The 24,893-nt window shown below is 37.3% G+C and overlaps 1 protein-coding gene across 2 annotated transcripts in view; it reads right to left on the bottom strand.

Annotated features, from left to right (window-relative positions):
* LOC105233722 (four and a half LIM domains protein 2) overlaps window positions 1-24,893 on the bottom strand; it is a 248,612-nt gene that overhangs the window by 118,084 nt on the left and 105,635 nt on the right. Inside the window, exon 1 of one of the 2 annotated variants that reach the window (XM_049459494.1) lies at window positions 19,470-20,751. The exons of the other annotated variant lie outside the window; for it this stretch is intronic. Coding sequence (XP_049315451.1) covers window positions 19,470-19,726 — 257 coding nt within the window. The 5' untranslated portion in view covers window positions 19,727-20,751. Of the gene's footprint in view, window positions 1-19,469; window positions 20,752-24,893 lie in introns of those variants that run through there. 2 annotated transcript variants of the gene reach the window in all.

Below are 24,893 nucleotides of genomic sequence, written 5' to 3'. Positions count from 1 at the left end.
ACACGTCGTTTTCAAGCGTTGGGTATCTCTCTCACGCCGTATGTTCGTGATTTGTGCTGAGCAACAACTTAAAAATGATCCAGATTTTCATCAAAAAATCATGTTCAGCGATCCACTTGTACTCCATGCGTCACGAAAAAATTACGTTTTGGTGGGGTTTATGGGACGACAGCGTCATTGGGCAGTACTTCTTCCGTAATGATCAAGACCGGCACGTTACTGTGAATGGGAATCGCTACCGCTCAACAATAACCGAATATTTTTGACCCGAATTGGAATATATGGACTTGGGCAATAAATGGTTCCAAAAGGACAGCGTCACAAGCCACAAGGCGAATGTCAATATCGATTTATTGAAAATCGAGTTAGGTGAAGGTGTTATCTCATGAAATGGCTCAGTCAATTGGGCGCCTCGAAAGTACTTTCACAGGAATAAAAAATATCATTGATATCCCAAACCGTTTTTGCTTACTTTTGTAGCGGTCTTATTGAAAATCCCGATATAAACACATTGATCAGCATCCCGTCAGAAATTCTCACCCAATTTCTTTCAAACTGAATATGGCCCGTTTTGAGGATTCAATGAGAAAGTAACAAGCAGTTTTTCGCACAAACAGATCATGTTCCAATCTTATAGTTAGACACCGCGTTATACTGGCGAAAATCAAAGAGTGGCAATCGAATATCAACAAAGCTCGTGATATGTTTGCTTAGTTAAACATCATCTGGTATTCTAAATGAATCTTAGTTAACACCAGGATGAAAACAGCCTTCTTATACTGTTGCGAATCCTGATCCTTAACAAAGAGTGGTGATACGGAAACTGCAGTCTTTTGTAAACTAGTGTTTACGAAAAGGTTTAAAAGAAAAAGTTAAGGATCTGGGGGCCCCTTATCAGCTATAATCAAGACCTATTGGAAAAACCAACAAACAGAGCTGCTTTTTATTGGGGTACAATAGATCGTAGGTCGCAGTGCACAACTTCATCTTTACTATCTATCTTTATTGGAACCCACAAATGTACAGGATTTGTGAACGTCCGAAAACTTCTGGCGAACGAATGGTAGACGCCAACTTGAAGAACTCTCATGCTAACTAGAATAGTCTATCGTAACTCGCAAACAAACGGAACGACTTCAACGCTTTTATTAAAGCAATGGTAAAATCTCCGAAGCAATATTGCAGATCGGACTAGTATCGCATATAATACAAACTGATCGACCGATCAAGTTCTGGTATAGAATCGTTTGTTTTGGCCACGCAACCGAAGTTAACGTTTTTTTTCTAGTTTTACTTATACTATTCCTTAACAAATTTTAATATTTACGCCGAAGTTCATCAATTTATGAATACAAGAGAAAAAAAATTTAGCGCTCACTATCGCGAAATGGACCACTTCGATGAGTTGTTCTTGTGGCTGGCGCACAGCGGTGTTTGGCGAAAGCTGCAAATTGCCAGATGATAAATACTCGTAAAGAGACAGAACAAATGCAAAACGGGCCGTAGCACCAACGAAAACAACAACACAACTAAAAGTCAAAGCTAAAAGCGTATGGGGAAACTGGGGCTGTAATCGCTGCTGAGCAATCATCTTAGCAAGAGATTCGGACAGTAGTCATATTCATAAATACGTACACATGTTCTACGTACATGTGTATGTACCATATGTATATATATGTATGTGTCATATGAATTACAAAATGAGCGAGTAGAGAATACAAATTGCATCCATACAAAATTTAACTACATACATATGTTGGATCATATGAGGGAGGGACGCTTATACGGAAGACAAGTTCATGTTTGCATGTCTACTACAACATACATATGTTCATACGATTGTCGTATAATGCAGCGATGCATTTGCACTTGTTACTTTGTGTGCTAATAAGTGTTTTGAAGCCACTTGCAGTCCATATACTTACAGAGCATGTTAATGTACCCTAGTTGGAGCTAACAGACCTTAATAACGAAACTTTAAGGGGTATTCTACTCTAGAATTTTGAAAAATTCGATTTTTTTCATATATTTAAAGTTTAGACCCTTAAGAACATATCCTCCAAAGGATTTTTCAAAATTAAAATTATTTTAAGAGCTACAGTTACTTTAGTGACGCAGTACCTAGCCCGGTAGGTAGGTAGACTCACTTTTTTAAACGCGTTTTTCTCGAAATTACTTTTTTCCACACGGTACCGGCATTGTCTCAAGTTCTATACAACCGCTTAACTTGCAATTTTGTGTGAACCTTCTTTATATAATCATTTATCATTTATCTATATATAATCCTTAATCTTTTGTTTTTAATATTTAGAAAAAAAAAATCAGGAATTAAAAAAAAAGCGTAAAAAATGATTTTTATTTTCAGGCAGTCGCCATTTAAAAAAAAAAAAAAATCGTGTTCCCTGAGGTAGGGACTATAACGGCATACTTACTGATCAAGAATTTCTTTTGATTTTTTTTTTTCAGACCACCAGAAGAAGCAGGATCATTGTCACCAGGATGCGCCATTTTTTTTTACACCTGTCTCTCCCCCCTCTAATTATTTTAATTTTTAATATTTTTTTGTAAAATTTTTTTCTGTATTCTTAAGATATCAATAAAAACAACATAAAAAAATTGATAGTAAAAATATTTTTGTTTTTTTTTTTTAATTAAATTCAAAAAACTGCCCAAAATTTGATTTCTAGAGTAGAATACCCCCTTAACAAACCGCTCAAGAAAGTTGTTGCAGGAGTTGAAATTAACAGATAACTCCTACATAAAATAGCTGTCAATTTAGAACAGATTACAGTGTTGTATTCACTTTTTAAACTTCTTTGGTTTTATCTGTTTAAAGTGAGTAGGGATTCGTTCTCCTTAAAAATATGTATATAGGATGTTTTGTATGGCCAGTTTAGAACCCAAGAAAAGCCTAAGTTTGGTTATTTTTTGGGATTGTGGAAAACGAATTAAAATTTCTCTCTTTTAATCTGAGACAATTCTTGGAGACATGTATTTCAGTATATACATATGTATATATTGTTAATATGGACTTTGATACATAATCACGAAATCCTTCGAAAAGCCTTCGAAATCATATTTTCCAAAATTCTATGAACGACTGTGATTCTAAAAGCTCGTCATATAATCTCCAAACATTCCTCAGAATCATCAATTCGTTTTTGGTTTTGATAGATTTTGAACTCGCGCTGCACAGAGCTTTCACAGATCCAAATATTAATTTACAATATATCCAATACGTTCTTTTGATATATTTTGAGTATAAGCTATATCGAACAACTTCACTTTACGATCATCAAAAATTATTCTGCGGACTTTTTTGATGATTTCGTCGGTAACAGCCTTTTTGCGGCGTCCCTGCGTTCATCGTCCTTCGTGCCCATTTCCCATCTTATAAACTTAGAAATCCACTGCTTAATAGTTGATTTTCCTGGTGCAGAGTCCGTCAAGCCAAATCTTGACGTCAACAGCATTTATTTTACCCAAAAAGTAATAATTTATTAACACAAAAAATACCTCTCTAACCATTTTTTGTAAACTAACACAAGTTGTTTCACTCAAAAAACTATATCTCATAAACCCACAGTTCGACAGCTGGTATAAAAATCGTATCGTGGTATGGTACTATAAAATTACATATGTATACTTAGTATACAGTAAAATTACAATTGCAGACACGCTATAGTCTCCAAGTACCATCGTTGCCCGATTTAAAAAAACATGCAATTTCAAGAGAATTTCACTTAAAGCTGACTAACCTAGATGCTTAGACACTACAGCGGTTTCCACAGAGGAAGCATATTTTTCTTGCTATTACAATAATGGAACAATGTATTTAGGACTCTAAAGTGTACTTTAGGCCAAAAAACAAGATAATCGATGTTTGGTATATCCTGAATTATTCTAAAGCCTTAAGGACGAGCGCAAAGGTCTTTCCACTGTAAATCAGTTTATTTAAATTTTCATGGCGATTCCCTAAAGCTTAAAAATTTCTTACAGGTAACTATTATAAATATGTATATGTACATTCATACATATATCTCTGGTTGGGTTTATCCACAGCTTTCGAATTGTGAGCATATTACTTCACAGTGCCTTACAAGAGAAATGTAAACTTGCAATTGTTTTTATATTTTCAATGAAAGTAAATATCACATTTGACTTCGCAACAAACAACACCCCCTCAACTTTTTATGCAGTACCATTATTCCCATTGTCTTTTATGGCAGGGCATCTCATGAATGCCAGCAGCAGCCACAGCAACAGCAACAACCACTGGCTCAACTCAACGTCGCTTGCACGTGCGAGTGCTGTGAAGTGAGTAAGCGCCGCTGTAGCTGCTGTTGACATTGCTCTTACTTTTCAGTGGACCACATATGTTTGTGAGTGAATGAGAATATGCGTGCGTGTGTGCAGGTGCATGAAAGTACTTTGCGCGTGGAGTCGTTTCTGCCGCCGTTGATTTTGTTCGGCACTCACTTGACATTGTAATGCAGCTGTTGCTGTTCATCAGTGTTATCACTGCTCAAACAAATGCATGTGGATCGTAGCAGAGCTGTAACAGAGATATTCGCTGCGTCCATTGTTGTTGACATGTTGGCTGAAATTCGCAGCATTTATTGCTTATGTTAATATTTGCCTTTACATTGACTTTTTATGTTGATATGGCTTTTGTTGGCCGTCATTTGCAACAGGTTTCCTTTGATAGTAAACAACTTCTGCACAACAGAGCTCAGTCAGAACTTTTAATACAAGTTGAGAAAAAATTTTCACTTCTAGTATATGAGCAACAATAATTTATTAACGCACTATTTCGCACACTTATTCTCAAATTGATGAGGTGACTTTCTTTATAGAAAAATTTCGATGGCATTACAATTTTATTCAGCCTAGAAATCCAACGCAGGATAACTCTTGCCAACAGGTGCTACTTCGGACTAAGTAGGCAATTGAGAAGCAAAGTCCTCTCTCGACAAACAAAAACCAAACTCTATAAGTCGCTCATAATTCCCGTCCTGCTATATGGTGCAGAGGCTTGGACGATGTCAACAGCGGATGAGTCGACGTTGCGAGTTTTCAAGAGAAAAATTCTGCGAAAGATTTATGGTCCTTTGCGCGTTGGCCACGGCGAATATCGCATTCGATGGAACGATGAGCTGTACGAGATATACGGCGACATTGACATAGTTCAGCGAATTAAAAGACAGCGGCTACGCTGGCTAGGTCATGTTGTACGGATGGATGAAAACACTCCAGCTCTGAAAGTATTCGACGCAGTACCCGCCACGGGAAGCAGAGGAAGAGGAAGACCTCCACTCCGTTGGAAGGACCAAGTGGAGAAGGACCTGGCTTCGCTTGGAATATCCAATTGGCGCCACGTAGCGAAAAGAAGAAACGACTGGCGTGCGGTTGTTAACTCGGCTATAATCGCGTAAGCGGTGTCTACGCCAATTAAGAAGAAGAAGATTACAATTTTATGTTATTAAAAAAGTATTTTGAATTTCCCTATGTTGGGAAAGGACGTATTTCAGAGGCATACAGTATTTTTTATTTGACAAGATATATTCATGAAATTCGTGATAGATAATAATTTTTTTTTTTTGCAATGACAAAACAAAATGGATATAAACTTACATTTTGTTCCATGGAGTCAAGAGCTATGTTTTTTTAATTGCTTACCTAAAATAAAAATAAAATTCATTAAATGTGGTAATGAATATCCTTATGACAAATTAATACATAAAATAAAAATATAGAGCCATTTTTGGAAAATATTAGGAATCTTTAGTAAATTCAAATTAAATAAATTTTTGAACGGAGTATGGACTGATTTTATGACAATATACGAGTATAAGATAGTAATTAAAAAGCAAATAAAGAAGAGCTAAGTTCGGGTCTAACCGAACATTTTATACTCTAGCAACTTGAAAGAATCAAATTCAGGAAAATACCTTAAGGTGTAAATTTTCAACCACAAAATCGGAATCCAAGCAATTTTATATAAACATTTTCTATATGTGTATAACTCATACACTGACCGATATATTGACGTCAGGTTTGTTAGCCAGGTTGTAGTATAATGAGAGTTGGGATAATATCGAATCGATTTTAACTATTTTTGACAATACTACAAACCACGAATATGTCAGATAATAAATAAATGTTCTTTGGGTTTCATTAAGGTACCATACATACAACCAATAACATGTGAAGTAAAGTCAGCCGGATGTTCGAAATTTTTAAAATTAGTTACATGGGGATTAGGTCCGTTTTCGCTCAATTTTATCTATTTTAGGCACAAAGATACATATACTGTTATGGGTAAAACACGCTCTCTTATTTTAACTGAGACTACTCACATATACGGTATAGTCACCCAATATTTCGAAAATCTTTATATTAGGTATATGGGGACGAGCGAAATATTGACCCGATTCAATCCATTTTTTTTACAAAAAGATACTATTATCAAGAAAATCTCCGAATTCAAAATTGTGGATTCCATACATTGACAGATATTTTCGATCAAAAGCCAACTATAGATACGGGAGTCCACATATTCGTTATATTAATTTCTTCTTGATAATGGACACTGGACAGGAAGGAGTCAAACAGAATTTTAAATTGTGTTATATACAAAGTGGGTGTGGTTGCAGTTCGATTTCGCCCATTTTCACGCTGTGACATAAGATAGTTACATACCGAATTTGATTGAAATCGGTCAACTAGGACCTGAGATAAGTGATTTTATCTTAAAGTGGGCGGTGCCACACCCATCGTTCAATTTTTACACCGTCAAAATAAATCCCTACCCTACCATATTTAGTGTAAAATTTAATGTCTCTAACGCATTTAGTTATTGATTTATCGCGTGGAGGGGTTTTCATCCGATTTCATCGATTTTTTTACTATCGGCATTAGTTCTTACAAGTATTTTCCAGAATGAATTTCACCAATTTAGCTTTGGTGGTCAAGAAGATCTGTATATTGAACATACTAGAGGGCAAGGTATGAAACGTATTATTGCTTGACTCGTCCCGATAAAGCTGAATTTTTTCAAAAATAGTACGATTGTGACCTAATTTAAAGCCAAAAACAATGAGTACTATCGACAAAACACCGTATTCATCAGATTTTACTCCGTGTGATTTTTTCTTGCTGCCCAAACCACAATTGTCGCTCCGTGGTACCCCCTTTCAGTCGATCAAAGAGATAAAATAAAATTCGCTGAAAGAGCTGAAGGCCATCCCCAAAAGTGCTTATGAAAAGTGTTTCGAGGACTAGAAAAATCGTTAGCATGATCGTTCGTTAATGATTGGTAATTCTAATGACGACAGAATATAGTATAATGACTAAATAAGCAAAATTCTTTATAGATCAAAGAAAAGAATATATTTATTTACTTAAATTTCAAATAATTTTTAGTGCACATTATTTTATAATTAGATTGGTTGGGCATGAAACACAAATGAAATGCATAAATACATACATATGTACATACTAATTATATTCCAACGGTACATTTACAATTTGTTTCAAAATTGCAATCGCGCGAAATAAGTTAGGTTACACCTGTGGAATACTACAGCGCGAAAGACTTTGGGCTATACTCACACACACACGCACACACACAAAGCACGATTAAATGTTTAGACGCTTATAAATAGCTAAAGTGATGTCTATTTATTCTGCCTTACTTTTCCCATGTCTCAGGAGTTTCGCTATTAATTTTTATTTTATTTCTACAAATGGATTTCTGGGAAATATTCAAAGCGTTTTTCGTGCCTCCATCTGGAAGCTTTGTAGCAGCCTACATACATGCACATATAAAGGGTGATTTTTTAAGAGCTTGATAACTTTTTTTAAAAAAAAAAACGCATAAAATTTGCAAAATCTCATCGGTTCTTTATTTGAAACGTTAGATTGGTTCATGACATTTACTTTTTGAAGATAATTTCATTTAAATGTTGACCGCGGCTGCGTCTTAGGTGGTCCATTCGGAAAGTCCAATTTTGGGCAACTTTTTCGAGCATTTCGGCCGGAATAGCCCGAATTTCTTCGGAAATGTTGTCTTCCAAAGCTGGAATAGTTGCTGGCTTATTTCTGTAGACTTTAGACTTGACGTAGCCCCACAAAAAATAGTCTAAAGGCGTTAAATCGCATGATCTTGGTGGCCAACTTACGGGTCCATTTCTTGAGATGAATTGTTGTCCGAAGTTTTCCCTCAAAATGGCCATAGAATCGCGAGCTGTGTGGCATGTAGCGCCATCTTGTTGAAACCACATGTCAACCAAGTTCAGTTCTTCCATTTTTGGCAACAAAAAGTTTGTTAGCATCGAACGATAGCGATCGCCATTCACCGTAACGTTGCGTCCAACAGCATCTTTGAAAAAATACGGTCCAATGATTCCACCAGCGTACAAACCACACCAAACAGTGCATTTTTCGGGATGCATGGACAGTTCTTGAACGGCTTCTGGTTGCTCTTCACCCCAAATGCGGCAATTTTGCTTATTTACGTAGCCATTCAACCAGAAATGAGCCTCATCGCTGAACAAAATTTGTCGATAAACACATTTCGAACCGAACACTGATTTTGGTAATAAAATTCAATGATTTGCAAGCGTTGCTCGTTAGTAAGTCTATTCATGATGAAATGTCAAAGCATACTGAGCATCTTTCTCTTTGACACCATGTCTGAAATCCCACGTGATCTGTCAAATACTAATGCATGAAAATCCTAACCTCAAAAAAATCACCCGTTATTTGTACAATTATACATACTGTAAATACATATATATCTATGCATGGAATGTTTATTTATTTACGCACATTTGAATAGCTGATAGTTAAATAAACATGTTAAAAGGCATTCTATTAAATGCTTAGCGTGCGAAGAAGCCACACAGTGGCACAAGTGCGTTAAAAATTAAAATGACTTTTGCGACTGTCAGCAATTCAAAATTAAGTAAAGCCACTTATTTGAGTTAAAAGTCGAACTAATAAAGATGTTGCCATACAAGAACTTGACTGGGATCGCTAAGTTTGTATGGCAGCTATAAGATCAAGTGGTCCAATTTGATAAATTTCTTCACTAGTTTCGATAGAGAGCGTTCCTAGCTAACGAATGAGCGGCTGGTCAGTTGTCTCCGAGCACCTGTAGACTTAGGACAAACATTTTCGCGCTTCGTGTTTCTGTGAGTAGCGAACTACTTCTTGAAAAAGTTGCAGAACACTAAGTCTAAATTTAGCGTTTATAGCTCACAATAGTATCATGTCAGCAGTTGAGGAACTTTTTTTTTAGTACCTCCGAAGACAGCACGGACGGAGTTATACGTTATTTTCAAATATTTTTGTAAAAGAAAAGACTTAAAATATAGCTGAAAAAATACCTTATTATGTCCAAAGAACTTCGAAATATTCGATAGAGTACTTTCTTTTAAAAAATTTGCGAAAATCGACTAATTTTTCATGGGTTACACTGTTATAGCCCCTTAAGCTAGCTATATCGACTATACTTGCTCTGGACAAGTCTTTCTAATACTTCCTTCAATATTTAAGAGTGAAAAGGGGGAAAATCGGGTGATAACCAGGCTGATACAACAAGTAATCTCACTTCTACAACTAGAAACGCCTGACAGCTGTGATAGTCAGAACTCGTAGGTACGAATTAAAGAGACCGTCGCACACGCAGCGCCTAGGAGCAGCCACAAATTTATTGAGCTGGATAATATTTATGTACTATATATACTTCAGCCTATTTGCCGTATTCGTAAAAAGTATAGCAACCGTGATGCTTCAACTTTAATCTGGCGACAGCTGGACAATCTGAGGTTTCTTAGGAAAATTATGTAACCTTCCATATAGAAGGATATATGCCCAAAGTTAAAATCGTCTGAAATTGGTCCTCCCATATACGAATAGTTGCTACAATGATTTTCGTGTTACTATCAAAATTTATGCCGAATTTTTTTTTTGACAGTTAGCGTGTGACTTAGTTCATTTATAAAAATAAACAAATTGGAAAATATATTCTCGAATATACCTGAACAATCTCACATGGCAACGCAATCAGTCTCCAGACCTTTCCCAAAATACCTGATATAGTGATGTCGTAGTTTTTACCGGACTTGAAACCATTTATGTCAGTCAGTACATAGTATGTGTGATATTTTTCACCCGAACTTAGTCCATTCTTACTTATTTATTAAACATTGTTACCAACAACGGAAATTATTCCCCGCCTTTGAGACCTGCAATTTCCGAGAGTTTCAAATATTCAGTTACACCCGAACTTACCTCCTTCTTACTTCAATTTTTCTGTTTTACTCCCTCACATTGTTAGAAATGTTTGAGAATTTCGAGTCCAGGTCCTAAAATGATTTGTTTGCTATATTTTTATGTGCTTTTTAATAGTTTTTGAAATGAGGTTAATGCAAATAATCAAATTAAGGAAAAATTTACTTTTATTCAAGCTTCTACCGCTTTGGTATGCAGTCATAGAATTTGGCGACTCATTGCATGCGTAGGAGGTTCACAGCTGTTTAATGTCGTTTTTCATTTAAATTGAGTTTATGCGAGTGGAAACATTATTTATTATTAACATTCGTTTACTTACGAATTTTACATGAAAATAAATAGAAAATTGTAGTAACACTTTGTAGTTGCCAAAATATACATTTGTATGTAAGTTGCCAAATGAAATGAAACAGTTGAGAATAAATAAAAGAAGGCAGCAAATCTTAAGCAGAAACAAATAAATCAATTCATCGGCAGACGCGAGGGAAGAACAAGAAAACTGTGTGAAATCATAAAAGAAGTGAACCAGAGAGAAGTGAAGGTCGAAATCGCGAGAAATTTGGTGTTTTGTGAGGATTTTTTGAAAATTTACTTAGCCAGCTTTCGTGTAACAAAATTTCACCCGAATCGAATCGTAAAGCAACCTTCACCTTCCCTAACACCGAGGGAAATCAAACACTTGATTGCTTCGTAATCAATTATTTCCAATCTAAATATATTTTCAAGCAATGTTTTATGTCTTAACAATAAATTCTACTAGCTCAAAGTCCAGAAGCTTTAGTTAATGGATTCATTAGCAATTTTCCAGGAATGGCTTGTGTCGGTTATGTCTTCTGGTTTGTCGAAGTTGTGATGGCCGACATGTTTCAACCTTAATCTTGGAAAAGCTGGTCAATAGAGAAGAAAGTGATGATTCAAACTCACCTCTTTCTATACACCTAGACAACATGAATTTGATAATACTTTTAGCTTTACAGCACAAATTTACTAAACAATGTCCGGTAAGAACTCTGCGAAAGGAGTGTTAGCAGTTCATTAGATCTCCTATGTTCTTCTTTAGGCCTAAATAATCCCGAATTTGCGAAGCAACTGGTTATCGACCCACACCTACTAAGCGCATAGACCCAATGTTATAACGCAAGATGCCAATGGAGTTCTAACTAGTTCCCACTTTAATGTGAGCGCAGTAAGTGTGCTATATCTTATGAGTCCATCGGCTTTGCAGTTTCCAATGGTTTCGCTATGACCAGAGACACCCAGACGAGTTTGATAATGAGGTAGCTTGTTGCTATTGAAAGGTGGACAGACACTCCTTGACTAACTTTAATGGCACAGTTAGCGAGCACAACCCTAGTATTGCAGTTCTGCTATCGGAGTGAATGCTCACCTCTTTGTAAGAGATTGCACTTCGCAGCAGAACGTCTACTGCTTCATTAACAACAGTCACTTCTACCTAAAAATCATTACAGTGGTCTGGAAGTCTAAAGTGAAGCTTGCTAGAGACTTCCCCTCCAAACTTACTTCCTAACTTTGATCCATCCGCTAAAGAGCTCTAACTGCACATCGACCACAAGTCCTCTGGGTCAGTTTGTAAGCAGAGGAAAAGCCGTTGGGAGTAGCCTCTGGGATTTGGATGGATGGGTTCACATTTTCGGAGATGCAATTGAAACAGAAAATAGTTCGGCGTAGCAATCTCTCGACCATTTCATGTATCCAACATTTCTGCAAAAGTCGCTGTAAGACAGAGCATTAGAGCGACCTTTGCAGCAATGCACCTGCCGACACTGTCTATGATGCATAATGGTATTAAGTAAAATTGTAAGTGTAGCCCGCAATACACTACAGATGCCAATGAGGGACGCTCCTTGGACACATTCAAGCTTCTTAGCGAGTGTAGCTAGGAAAGCTTCCACCATAAAACCTTATTTATTTCACCACGACTTGAGTACACCACCTTTGGTGGAAACCAAACATCTTCCCTACAGATACTTTACTACTTTCAATAGGTTATTTACGACCTCTAAACATCTCTGCAGGGTACGTAGATGCATATATGTACATGTATGTATGTATATGCACATAAACAGTTATAGATGTCATTCATTTCTCCATCTCTTAGCAATAAAGCGTAGCAAAATCATAAAATGTCATAATTGATCTCTTTCTGATGGAGTCACACACTTGGCATTAACGAATTTGCAATCATTTCGGAACATCTGCCTCCACACATGTACATCTGCGTATTATGATTCGAGGCGTTCGAATTGTCGCATTTAAATTACAACCTGCATGTATATACATTTCCAATCTTATCACGTTTTCGCCAACTTGTGACAGTTTTACGAGGCTCATTTTCATTTCATTGCTCCATCACGGAACAAGTCGGCACGCCGCCAGTAACGCGTCCACCAACTTTGTGCTGCCAGCCGATATGCTTGAAACTGGTTATGTAGATGTTTATGTAAGCTCACATCTTCATCATGAACCCCTTGTGGCTTGCAACCAATTTGCAATGAAGTTGCGGCGGCCATAATATACGCCACGCTTGGCTGCCCGCGGCGATGCCGGAGGGGCCGCTAATGTTGACAAACCCATTGACGAGGTTATTGTGTATTCATACATATGTACAGGTATATGCATATTCAACGCTGCTAGGCGAGTCTAGTCTTCACCGCTTTCGGCTATGTATTCCACACTTCTGCGCTTTCTTCACGGCGCTCTTTTAACAAATTGCAAATTGCTTCATACACATATGTACATATGTATATACAGGCAACTACAACAGGTTGCCAGCTAAATTTTTATTTTACTTGTATCTACACTTATTGCATGTGCGTATTGTTGTTTTTCCTATCTTCATGCCATTTAAAAGGATATTCAATTAAACTGCAATGACCTTTGAAGTGGTTTGTAAACTCTCGCAACATGTTGCTAAAGAGTATAATATCTTCCATCTGACTTATGGAACGACTTGGCTTAAATTGAAAGCATACAAAATGAAGCTTTTACAAGAACTGGAGCCACTCGAGCTTCCCAAGCGACCTTGCTTCGCTCTATGGGCTCTTGAAAAGTTTCAAGAAGATCTGATGCCTGAAATAGAAGCTCGTAAACGCGACGACATTTGGTTTCAACAAGACGGCGCCACTTCTCACTCATAGCATCAATAAATGGATTTATTGAGAGGTCTTCTCTCGGTTTCGGTTTTCTCTATGGTGAACAGATAATTTCACGTTGTGGGCTGGTCGTGGATTGTGTGATATCACACCGCTAGACTTTTTCCTGTGGGGATATGTAAAGTCTAAGGTCTATGCGGACGATTCCGACCTTGTAGCAAAACATCACCCCTGTCATTTGTCAATTACCAGTCGAAATGCTCGAGCGAGTCATAAAAAATTTATTCCAAAAGTTAATGCAATCAGTCCAAACCCTCCCTTATCCCCAATCCAACTTTAAACTCTTCGTGTTAGTCAAAATTGATGATATTTTAATAAAGTTTAGTGGGTTTCCTAAATATATTGAGGTTTAACGGCGATTAGATGGAACAGTTTTAATATTTTGCAAAATTAAAACACATACGAGGTGTGTTCAAAAAGTATCGCGAATTTTGTGTTTTCTCAAAAATTATTTATTTATTCATGAATATCTATTTTGTCCCCTTCAAAGTAATCCCCATGAGATATTATACACTTGTGCCAACGGTTTTTCCAATCTTCGAAGCACTTCAAAAAATCATGTTTTTTATCTTCTTCAGCTCCTCGTTCGATGCCGTCTTTATCTCGTCAAGAGAAGCGTAACGTCGTCCTTTCATGGGCCTCTTCAGTTTAGGGAACAAGAAAAAGTCACAGGGGGCCAGATCTGGGGAATACGGTGGCTGCGGCATCATTAGTGTGTTGTTTTTGGCCAAAAAGTCGCGCACAAGCAACGATGTGTGAGCAGGGGCGTTATCGTGATGCAAAAGCCAATTTTTGTTCTTCCACAAATCCGGGCATTTCTGGCGGATTGCTTCGCGCAAATTGCGCATAACTTGCAGGTAATATTCCTTATTGACCGTTCTTCCCTGTGGCAAGAACTCATGATGCACCACGCCCCTGCAATCGGAGAAAGCTGTCAGTTACGAATCGCGATACTTTTTGAACACACCTCGTATTCACAAATTGGAGTACAGGTTTGACCTTAAAATTGCAGCTGTAGCAGGTTGAACTTATGTCTAGCACCCTGATAACCCCAGATAACCCTACAAATCCGACACACCTTTCCCTAGGATCCAACCCCGTTGAAGCAGCACATTTCTTGGGCCTACTGTTGGATGACCTCGATGACAACTGATCTGAACCTTACCACCCTAATGGGGACTAGATGACTGTTATTACACCAATATTAGGTACCGATTATTTCAATCGTTCAACTTTCCGAGACCATCAAATTTTCCAGGTTCTCAACAATTAGTGTATAGTCCGAGTATTAAGTATATATCTGGGCGCAAACTTATTGCGGTGAGACTTTTATAATTATTCGAACTTATAAGAAAACATTAGGTTGTAATCCAGTAATTAATTGAGTAATTCGCTTTAATTCTGATAAAAAAAAGTATTTTGTGCAAAAATATCTAAAAAAAAAACACATAATATTTCTTTGGAAAAATCAAAGTTTTAAGTTAATTTCCGTTGCTCATGTTCACTTTCGTGCTTTGAGCTTGTTGCTACCTCGGCTCGAAAAGCTTTTGTTCGGTACGTACACACGAGGCGATTAAGCCATTACTCTACAAAAATCTGTGCGATAGCACACTTGAATTGGTGAATTAAAATCTTTTTAAAAGTGCACTTGCGTCAGCTCTAAATTCTCTTTATCTTTATTGCTGTCATTCTACGTGGCTCATAAATTTTAATAACCAGCCCGAAACAGCTGAGACGACTGCCAAATGATAGAAGCGGCGAAACAAAACACTTAGTCAACTAAGCGGCACTAATGTGCCCCAGAGTCATGCCGGCGAGTTCGAATGTTATTCAATTTTTTACAGAGTTCAACTGATTTTCCTATTAATTATAATTATGCCCTGAAGAGGGTATATTAAATAAGTTTGCCACCATGCTTGTAATGCCCAAAAGAAACGTCGGAGATCATATAGAGAGTATAAACAGAGTGCCATGTCCGTCTGTTTATATGCCGCCTACTACCTCAATTTTTGTGATATCGATCTGAAATATTACACACGTCCTTTTCTTACCAAGAAGCTACTCATTTGTCGGCACCACCGATGTCGTAAAGTGCAAACTGATAAAATATAACTCAAGTCATTATATGCACAACTTTTTAATTTGACAAAGTGTCTTTACGCAATTTGGCATGAGTTCATTGTCCAAACGAATGGTGTGTTTATTCTTCATACCAGTCTTTCAGTTGCAATCACTATAGCATATACCTGCCATACAAACGGATCGATCAAATTCAAGTTTATGTAGGACACACTTTTTAATTGTCAAAGTATCTTGATCAAAGTTGGAGATTATTATCCGAGGTATTGGTAAAATTTCCGAAAAAACTGTTCAGAACGGGCACTATATGTAGCTTAAATCTGCTACTTATTCACGCTGGCCGATTAAAATCAGCATAATCTTCTTCTTATATGCTTTTACGCTATAATAAATACAGCTGTTAAGGGTATTACAATTTCGGTACGGCTTGGCACATTTTACGTCGAGATCTTAAACTAAAACCGGACAAAATACAGCTTGTGCCTAAACTGAAGACCTTCGACCTGCCCAAGCGACATAGCTTCACTCTATGGGCTCTTGAACAGCTCGACGAGGATACGACGTTTACGAACCAAATTTTGTTCAGCGTGAAGCCCATTTCTGGCGCTCAATAGGTATAAATATAAACAAGCAAAATTGCCACATTTGGAACGAAGAGCAACCTGAAAAAATTCAAGAGCTGCCACTTCAGCCAGAAAAACATCGATTTGGTGTGGTTTGAATGGGGTCAGCGGTCCATATTTCTTTAGAAATGATGTCGGTGAGAATGTAACCGCCAATGGTGACCGTTAATGCGCCATGATAACCAGTTATTTGATGTCTGAAATTGAAGCTCGTGATCTCAGCGACATTTGGTTTCAACATGACGCAGCCACTTCCCACATATTGCATCAATCAACAGATGTGTTGAGAGAACATTTCGATGAGTAAATAATTTCCAGTGTTGGGCCGGTCGATTCCCAACCAAGTTGTGTGATGTTATACCGTTAGACTTTTTCCTCTCGGGATAGGTAAAGTTTAAAGTCTCTACGGACGAATAATCGCACGAACGAATCGTCGAAAATTGGGTTTAACGGTAGGATAAGCTAAGACGTAATCGCGGCTAACATTTGAAAGAGATAATCTCCAAAAACGAAATTTCAAAGAATGTTCTTTCGAATGGTAATAAACATTCCTCATTGAATTTGAAGTTTCTGTGTTTTTTCTTGAAAAAAAGGTAGGGAACCTCGAAATGGATCACCTTTCCTAAACACATAAAAATATATATTCATCATATAAGACGAATCTTTTAGTTTTAATTTCATTTGATTATTTTTTATGTCTGTTGATGTAAACGTATCACTTCACTCTCACTGAGAGGAAATATGAATTACTTATAAGAATCACTAATATTTGCTCACTCATTCTTTAAGACAAGCAATTTATTACATCGAACTATTTCAAGAGTAAAAAAAAATTTCGCATTTCGATTTTACCTTAGAATCATGAATGAATTCTTCATATTTTTCATTGTTGTTTTAGTGAAATATCAACAAAAGCGAAACTACTAATGCCGCTGAATGCTAATGACAACAATAGCGAAGCGAGCGGCAAGTTGCCAAACGGAAAGAGAAGCGAATAGGAGATGAACAAGTCAACAATAATTGTTTGAGCGCCATGGCCATGGCTTTAATGTGTATGTGAGTGTGTTTTGTTTTCAATTGTTGTCAATTTTATTTCTTCTCTGCTTTTAAACTGCTTGCTTTATTATTATGCAAATAATGACTGCTTCAGTCGCTTTATTTTAGCACTTGCTTTTATGCGTCGCTTTGGAGCTATTCGTGTCGTCTGCGGTCTGTATTTATGGATTGAAGCAGAGCAGTTTAAAGTGTGCTCAAGTGTTCAAAGTTCACAAAGAAAACAGATATCTGACGACAAAGAAATCGAAGTTCATGACAGACGTTTTGATCGTTCAGCTTACATGACAGCTATAAGCTACAGGGATACGATCTGTATTATATATTCGGATATTGTAGTTATGCTTTAGACAATAATCTAGACCAAATTTCATTAAGATAGCTCGTCAAATAAAAAAGTTCTCTATAAAAGGTGTGGATTTTGATAGTTCAGTTTGTAGGACAGCTAAATGCTATAATGCTCAGATAACGCTAGTTCCAACACATGACCAGCTTCCTCGGATTTCAGTTCGAGAACTCAAAAATGAATTTAAAATACAACATATTTTAACTAAAAACACTACCATCATCTAATGGGTTACTATTTAGTGTGTGATAAGGCCCACATCAAGAAAATAACACAAACTCGCCATAAATAACATTTAAGTTTCCGATCAAAGCTAGTAGGCTGAGATTGCTAGTCGCCTAAAAATCCAAACCTTCAAGCTTTAATTCATAACAAACCTACCCAACGCACCGCCTATAAGCTTTGTATTCGGATACACCTAATATGTAATGAAATGATTAAAGCAATAAACACAAACAATTCCGACTTGGCCCTGTGTCCATTTTTGCATGCCATTTAAATATGCAATCCAACACACATACACATATCGTATTCGAAAATCTTACACAAAAACGAAGCTTACATAAAAACGCAGCGAATGGAGTATGTAGGAAATCAAGTAAAAAACGATTCGTCGTTTTAAATTACATGTGAGTGGCTCAAATTGAGGGCATAGGTTGTTTGACGAATGGCAGTGAGTCGAAGGCAAGTGGTTAGGAACAGCTGAGATATACAGTTGTGGAAAAATAATCATATTTTTGGAAGCATACAATGTGAATATGATAGAAGACTTTTAAAAAACTATTTTAGCAAACATTTTTAACGAATTTTTAACAAAATTTCAACAAGACAGCTTTAATCTAAATTACTAAAATTCATACTTTTAGGCCGCAATAACCATTAACTAATCAAAAGTGGTTCAAATGTTAGTTCATTAAGGACAAACTTTTGATTTTTTTGTTAGGAAGTAAAAAATAATCGTAGAGATAACTCTTCATACTCATTAAACCCTGCACAGAGTATATTAAGATTGCCACGAACGTCGGAGACCCTATAAATGACGAACTGAGCTTATTTAGCAATGTGTATATGCCCGAACTAGGCTATCACTTTTGTAGATATCACTCTGAACTTTTTCCCACGTCATTTTCTCAATAAAAACCTGCTCATTTGCCAGAAGCGCTGATATCGGACTACTATAGTATATAGCTGTCATACAAACTGAGTGATCAAAATCAGGTACTTTAATGGCAAACCTTGTAATTTAACGAGATATCTTCACGAAATTTGGCGTACATTATGGACTAAGCCAATAATGCAATATCCGAAGAAATTGTTTAGATCGGATCACTATAGCATATAGCTGTCATACAAACTGAACAATTCAAATGAAGTTCGTGTATGAAAAAGTTTTTTATTTTACAAGATATATTCACGAAAATTTGTACAAATTAATTTCTGAAGCAACGGCATAGTCCTTGAAGAAATTGTTCAGATCGGATCACAATAGCATATAGCTGCCATACAAACTGAACGATCAAAATCGAGGACTTGTATGAGAAACTTTTGTATTTGCCAGATATCTTGGCGAAATTCAGCATGGATTATTATACAAGGTAACACAACAATAGCTGAAACAATTTTTCATATTGCGCTACTATATGATATAGCAATCAGACAAACTGGCTGATCGAAATCAAGTGCTTTCATAGAAACCTTTTTTATTTGTGGAGGGTATTATAGCTACGATGCAACCGAAATTAACCATTTTTCTTATTTTAATTTTACTATTGTGACACATACGCGTACGCTTAACGCTGCTACTACTTTGAACGCCACTGTACGTACGCATACCTGCTTAGTTGTAACGCAATGGCAATGCAAAGAGAGCTGTGTGAGCGCACACCACTTACTTACCTTGTTATCATATGATTTTCATGCGCTTTGTTTTGCTTGCGTTGATTGTTGATGTTGTTCTTGTTTTCAGTTTGTTTACCAAAAAGTAGAGCCTTTGATTTCTTACGGCGAATGGCCATGTGACGTTCACGCGTCAAAAATTTCGGTTGTTTCCGAATCAGTATCGGTTGTATGGCGAATTCATCGCACAATTTAATTTTAGGAATCTTCTTGAGGAGTTGCGGCTTGGCGCTCTCAATGCACGCGGGCAGACGCATTTTGGTAAACTGAATTGGACTTTTATTATTATTATTTATTATTTACGCGCGCGTTTCAACGACAGCGTAGACTTCACTTCGACAGTTTGTTAAGCGGCCGGTTTCAAAACGCAACTGAGTTGCTAACGGCAAGCGATTCGTTGAAGCGCGCGACGTGCAAATACGGAGGCCAACGAAGTCAGTCAAATTGCACGACAACCGTTTATATCAGTCGTTTGAGCGCAACTAATTGTTAAGTAATTTATATTTTTTTTGCAATTATTTTTTATTTTGTTTTATTTCACTTTTTTTCATGTTCAATTTTTATATGTTTGTATGAAGGAAAGGGAAAATACGCCCCGTTATACAAAATACAACTGAATTTTGAAGCGCTTCAGTGTTTTTAATCGTGAAATATATTTATATTTCTATATATATGTGTATACATTGAATATCTGAGCACATATACATACAAGTATCTACTGATAAGCGCTATTTACCACTTCAATTTGACTCATTTTCAACAACTGTAGCCGTCAATGCTTCACAATCATATTTGTCTATATACACGAATGTACATACGAAAACACACATGTAAATATGTATGTATATATTAGGAGTGTTTTAAAATCAACACTTTTTGGTGTACACCCATACTATATATGTCATATAATTGTCAGTTGTCTGTCTGCGTACGCGATAAGATATGTTGCACTTACTCACAGGCGCGTCAAGACACGAAGTACGAATTATTATTTCATACCAACAAAAAGCTACATATATTTGCTACGATTCGAACGTAATCCGGCTAACAAAAGCGCCAATTAGCATAAATTAGAAGCAGAGAGTGACAACAGAGTCGCCGCTCGAACAGCTGTTCGCAAAGCGTGCTTTCGTCAAAAGCAAAATTCTCATTCAACAAAGAAACGTGAGCCACCGAGTAGTAAATAGTTTGAAGACACCGCACGTTAGCCGACGCGAAAAGATTCACTCTAGCGAGCTTTTGACTGGAGCAAATTCGTCAGCTTTGATTACCACTTGAATGTCAACTGAATGAATCGAACAGCTGTGATGCGCTGCGGTAGCTCGTCGCTTGACGAAGTGTCGAAGCCCTACTTTAACAGCCGTGGCGTGGTGCACGCTCTTCTGTATTTGCTTACGCAGACACAAAGGCGTATGCAGTTGTATGTAGATGCATCTTTTTCATACAAATATTGTAAGTCTACTTTAGGGTGGAGCGATTTTTTTGCTATCGCTTTGGTAGAACTACATTTCGAGCGTTGATAGCAGAAATCCAAATATTATTAGCCTGTTGGCCTCCAATCAATCAGCTGGGCAACGGCACCTTTTCAATTAAGGAACCGAACATTCCAGGGGCATGCCCTTAAATCGTATTCCTTAATACGTTTGCAGGGGGTCTCTCATCCGAGGTTGTTTTCTTTTTTCACTTGGCTGTTTTTCACATGGCGGGTCCTAAACCCAGCTACTCTAGGGAAGGATGTTTCGCCTTCTCACTTTAGCCCGCCTTCAAATGAATATTTTTTGGCTAGCCAGAGCATACTTGGTCTAAGACCGGAAGACCTGAGGTGCTTGAGCCATATGTAAAAGAATCGTTTCTGGCCACTCCCAAGTGAATAACATTCAGAGAACTTTCCTCACTTGCTCACTCACTTCTACACATGGCTCCATCCTCGCGATGTCTACGTCAATAAAGAAGAAGATGACTTCTAATAAACTTTTTTTGAAAAGTATTCTACATACTTAAATTAAGATGAGACCAACAGCATATACACAGACGGATCAAAAATGGCTTAAGGAGTGGCCGCGCGTGTTGTAAATGGGAACTCGCTCGGTTCGGCTTTAACCATCCACACTGCGGACGCTCTTAGGCAACCTTTCAAGCTTCCAAAATACTGCAGTATCTTCCAAGGAAAAGTCGCTGCAGTCAGGAAAGCGGCTGAGATAGCTAACGTTGCAGGGAACAAGGTAAAGAAGTTCAATATAAACGTCGATAGCCAGGCGGCAATTAAGACAATAATCTCGCAACCAATTATAGATATCAAAGACTGTCTTTAGAAGCAGGGCGACTGGTATATTTAGTGTCTGCCGAAAAGCGACTGCATATATACTGAGTTGCAAGCCACAAAGGAATTCCGGAAAATAAAATAGATGCTGAGATTACTAAAAGTTCCGTTCGTCTGGTTACCTTACCAATACAGGAAATACGGAAGTCACTGAAAACGATATACAATGAAGTTTCCGAAAGGGCTGATAGACGGATCAGGATGAGATGGAATGGCGTAAAGAAATGCTCAATCACCAAGATTCTATACAAGAGTCTTGAAGAAAAACAAGCATAATTTTTACTCACACGGTCTCCAAAAAACTGCAGGACTGTTTTTGGTTTATTGACAGGTAACCTACTGAATTACTAGCGAGTCGGATGGCCATAAATAACGACGATACATACAGAAAGTGCAAGAAAGTAAGCATGAGAGAGACGTCTGAACACCTTCTATGCCTCTATGAAGCATTATCCACAACTCGTCTTAGATATCTAGGAGCTTCGCAGCGCAAGGGGCTAGGTGAAGTATCAAAATTAGATTTCAAGTCGCTCTTAAAAGTCGCAAAAGGCGTTGACAAATACTTCTTAGATCCGACTCAGCATCACGACACCTAACGTAAAACGTCCGATTATGCAAGTATGATTTCGGCAGTAAGTAGTAAGTTTCTCCCTTAAATTGTATAATAGCTCTAAGGAGAGCACTTGTCAAATGCTTGACGTACCTCAAGGAAAACTGCCGAACATTATTTACAACTTGGAAACGCATCAGTTATAAAACGGTCTACTCTGTGAATTGACAAGTTGCTCAGATTTACTCGGCTTTGGAATCAAAGTACATTTCCATTGCAGAAATTTTTATCAGCACTCGTTACTTTTCGAACAATTAGAATTTACTATTCGGCAGTTAGCGTTAAGACGACCCTTATACAGGTAGTAGAAGGTGAAAGACGATGTAACACCTAACTCGCACTGTGCATCAAGCCAGCTACTGCACGTGTATTTTATAGTCACATGTCAACATGAAGTCAACTACGAGTACACACATGTGACAAGAGGCAATCAAAGGACAGCGCAGAGGGACGAGGAGAGGTTGCTTTGAATTTAGCCTCGATTGGAGGGCATTGATCAAACGTAAAGTGTATTGAACAGAAGAAGAACCAATTTGGCTTGTTACTAATCGATTCATAGTACAAAACTTGAACATACTGAAAAGATCCTTTACCGATGTTTGAGCTCAATTTTGAGTTTTGAAAAGTGCAAAAATCGTTTTGAAATTTTGCAAACGTCATTTTCTCTTCAAGAATCTGCTCATTTGTCAGAACTGTCGATATCGGACCACTATAACATATAGCTGCCATACAAACTGAACGATCGGAAAAAAGTTCTTGTATGGAAAACTTTTGCATTTGACAAGATATATTCACGAAATTCGATATATATTATTTTCTAAGGCAACAATGTAATCTCCGAAGAAATTGTTCAGATCGGTTAACTATAGCATATAGCTTCCTTACAAACTGAACACATAGTTACCAAAAGAAATGCACTTGTGAAGGGTATATTATCTTCGGTGTAGCCGAAGTTAACGTTTTTTCTTGTTTTGATACTTCGTTTAGTCAATTAAACTGCGAAGCTCCTAGATATCTAGGAGTAATTTGAGATAATGCTGAACAGAAGTATAGAAGGTGCTCCAGTGACTCTCTCAAGCCTACTTCCCTGCACTTTCTGCATATATCTGAGTCGTATGTGATGCCATTGTGACCTTTTATAAGACCAATAACCGTCCTGCAGTCCCTTAGAGACCATGAAAAAGCTTACATGTTTTCCTTTAGTACCCTGTATGCCACTAAGGCCTTTCATTTCGCCTTGATCAGTCTGCTAATCCTTTCGGAAGTTCATTGTATATAGTTTTTAGCGACTCACATAATTCTTGCACTAGCTACCGAAGACGGGTGGCAATTTTGGCAATCTCACCAGCTATGTCGTATCCAGGTTTTCTTTGGGGCCTTAAACGCAGATATATGCAGTCGATCTCCGACAGACACTAAAGCTATTGTCTCCCCGCTTCTAAAGACATTCTCTGACGTAATGCGTTGTGCAATTTGTTGCCGGTTAGCTATCGACGTATACCTAATAAGTTTTACCTATGTACATATCGCTCATTTGCTGCAAGACCGGCATAAGTCAAAAAAATCGATTCTCCAGAAAACGCGTTTAAAGTTTTCAACTTACTACAACCTTACACGGTGACTCCAACCTTACACCTCTTCTCAAGCGGAGCATATAAGAGGTATTCATATGAATTTTTCACTCAACATGAAGTATGATATAACGAACAATTCTGCAGCATTAACTCCAAAATCACGTTTTTTGAATTATGCCGGTCTTGCAGCAAATGAGCGATATATTGATATTCGGTTCTGGCTACTATTACATAACTTGAGGCTCCGAATTTCAATTTGTATGACATCCAATTTTATACGAAATAACTGAGAGAAAATAAATACATTCCATTGGATAAGCAGTTTTATTACAAAATTACTTTTTTATATAACTAAAAAATATATAAAAAATAATTACACGAATTCAAAGAGGAATGAACGACGAATAGTGTTATGCATAACTTAACTTGTTGCTCTACGCCCTGAAAGAAACAATGAAGCACAAAAGTACAGTAATTAATCTCAGCTTCAACTTCGTGTGGAGAAAACAATGATATTTTAATATTCAAAAAGTCAATGACTAGAAACAAATAAAAAGTAAAATTGCAAAGCTTTTGTCTTTTGAAAAGCTAAAACATACTTTTCGCCGATGATCTCACAAGAGTCATCTCACGACTTTCACTCGCCACAATCCATCAATCAGCGCGAGTGTGAGCGTGCTTTGCAGCGCAGCTGGAACATCAATCCAGTTTATTGACATGCGAATCCAATGGCGTTGCGCAACGAATTAAGAACAATCGTTTGCCAATTTGAATATTTCTGCAAATGGACCGAGAAAGGTCAATCAGAAGTCAGCTGTAAATCTATGGCTTCTTTATATGGAATTCGTTGTTTTGGCTAAGCATATTTATTTTATATGCATCTGTGAATATAATTATTTGGGTAAGTAGGTCTTTGGCAC

Source organism: Bactrocera dorsalis, chromosome 5 (assembly GCF_023373825.1).
Source record: "Bactrocera dorsalis isolate Fly_Bdor chromosome 5, ASM2337382v1, whole genome shotgun sequence".
In the NCBI taxonomy this organism is placed as follows: Eukaryota; Metazoa; Arthropoda; class Insecta; order Diptera; family Tephritidae; genus Bactrocera; species Bactrocera dorsalis.
Note: the sequence above shows the minus strand (reverse complement) of the source record. Positions and strands in the feature narration are given on the sequence as shown.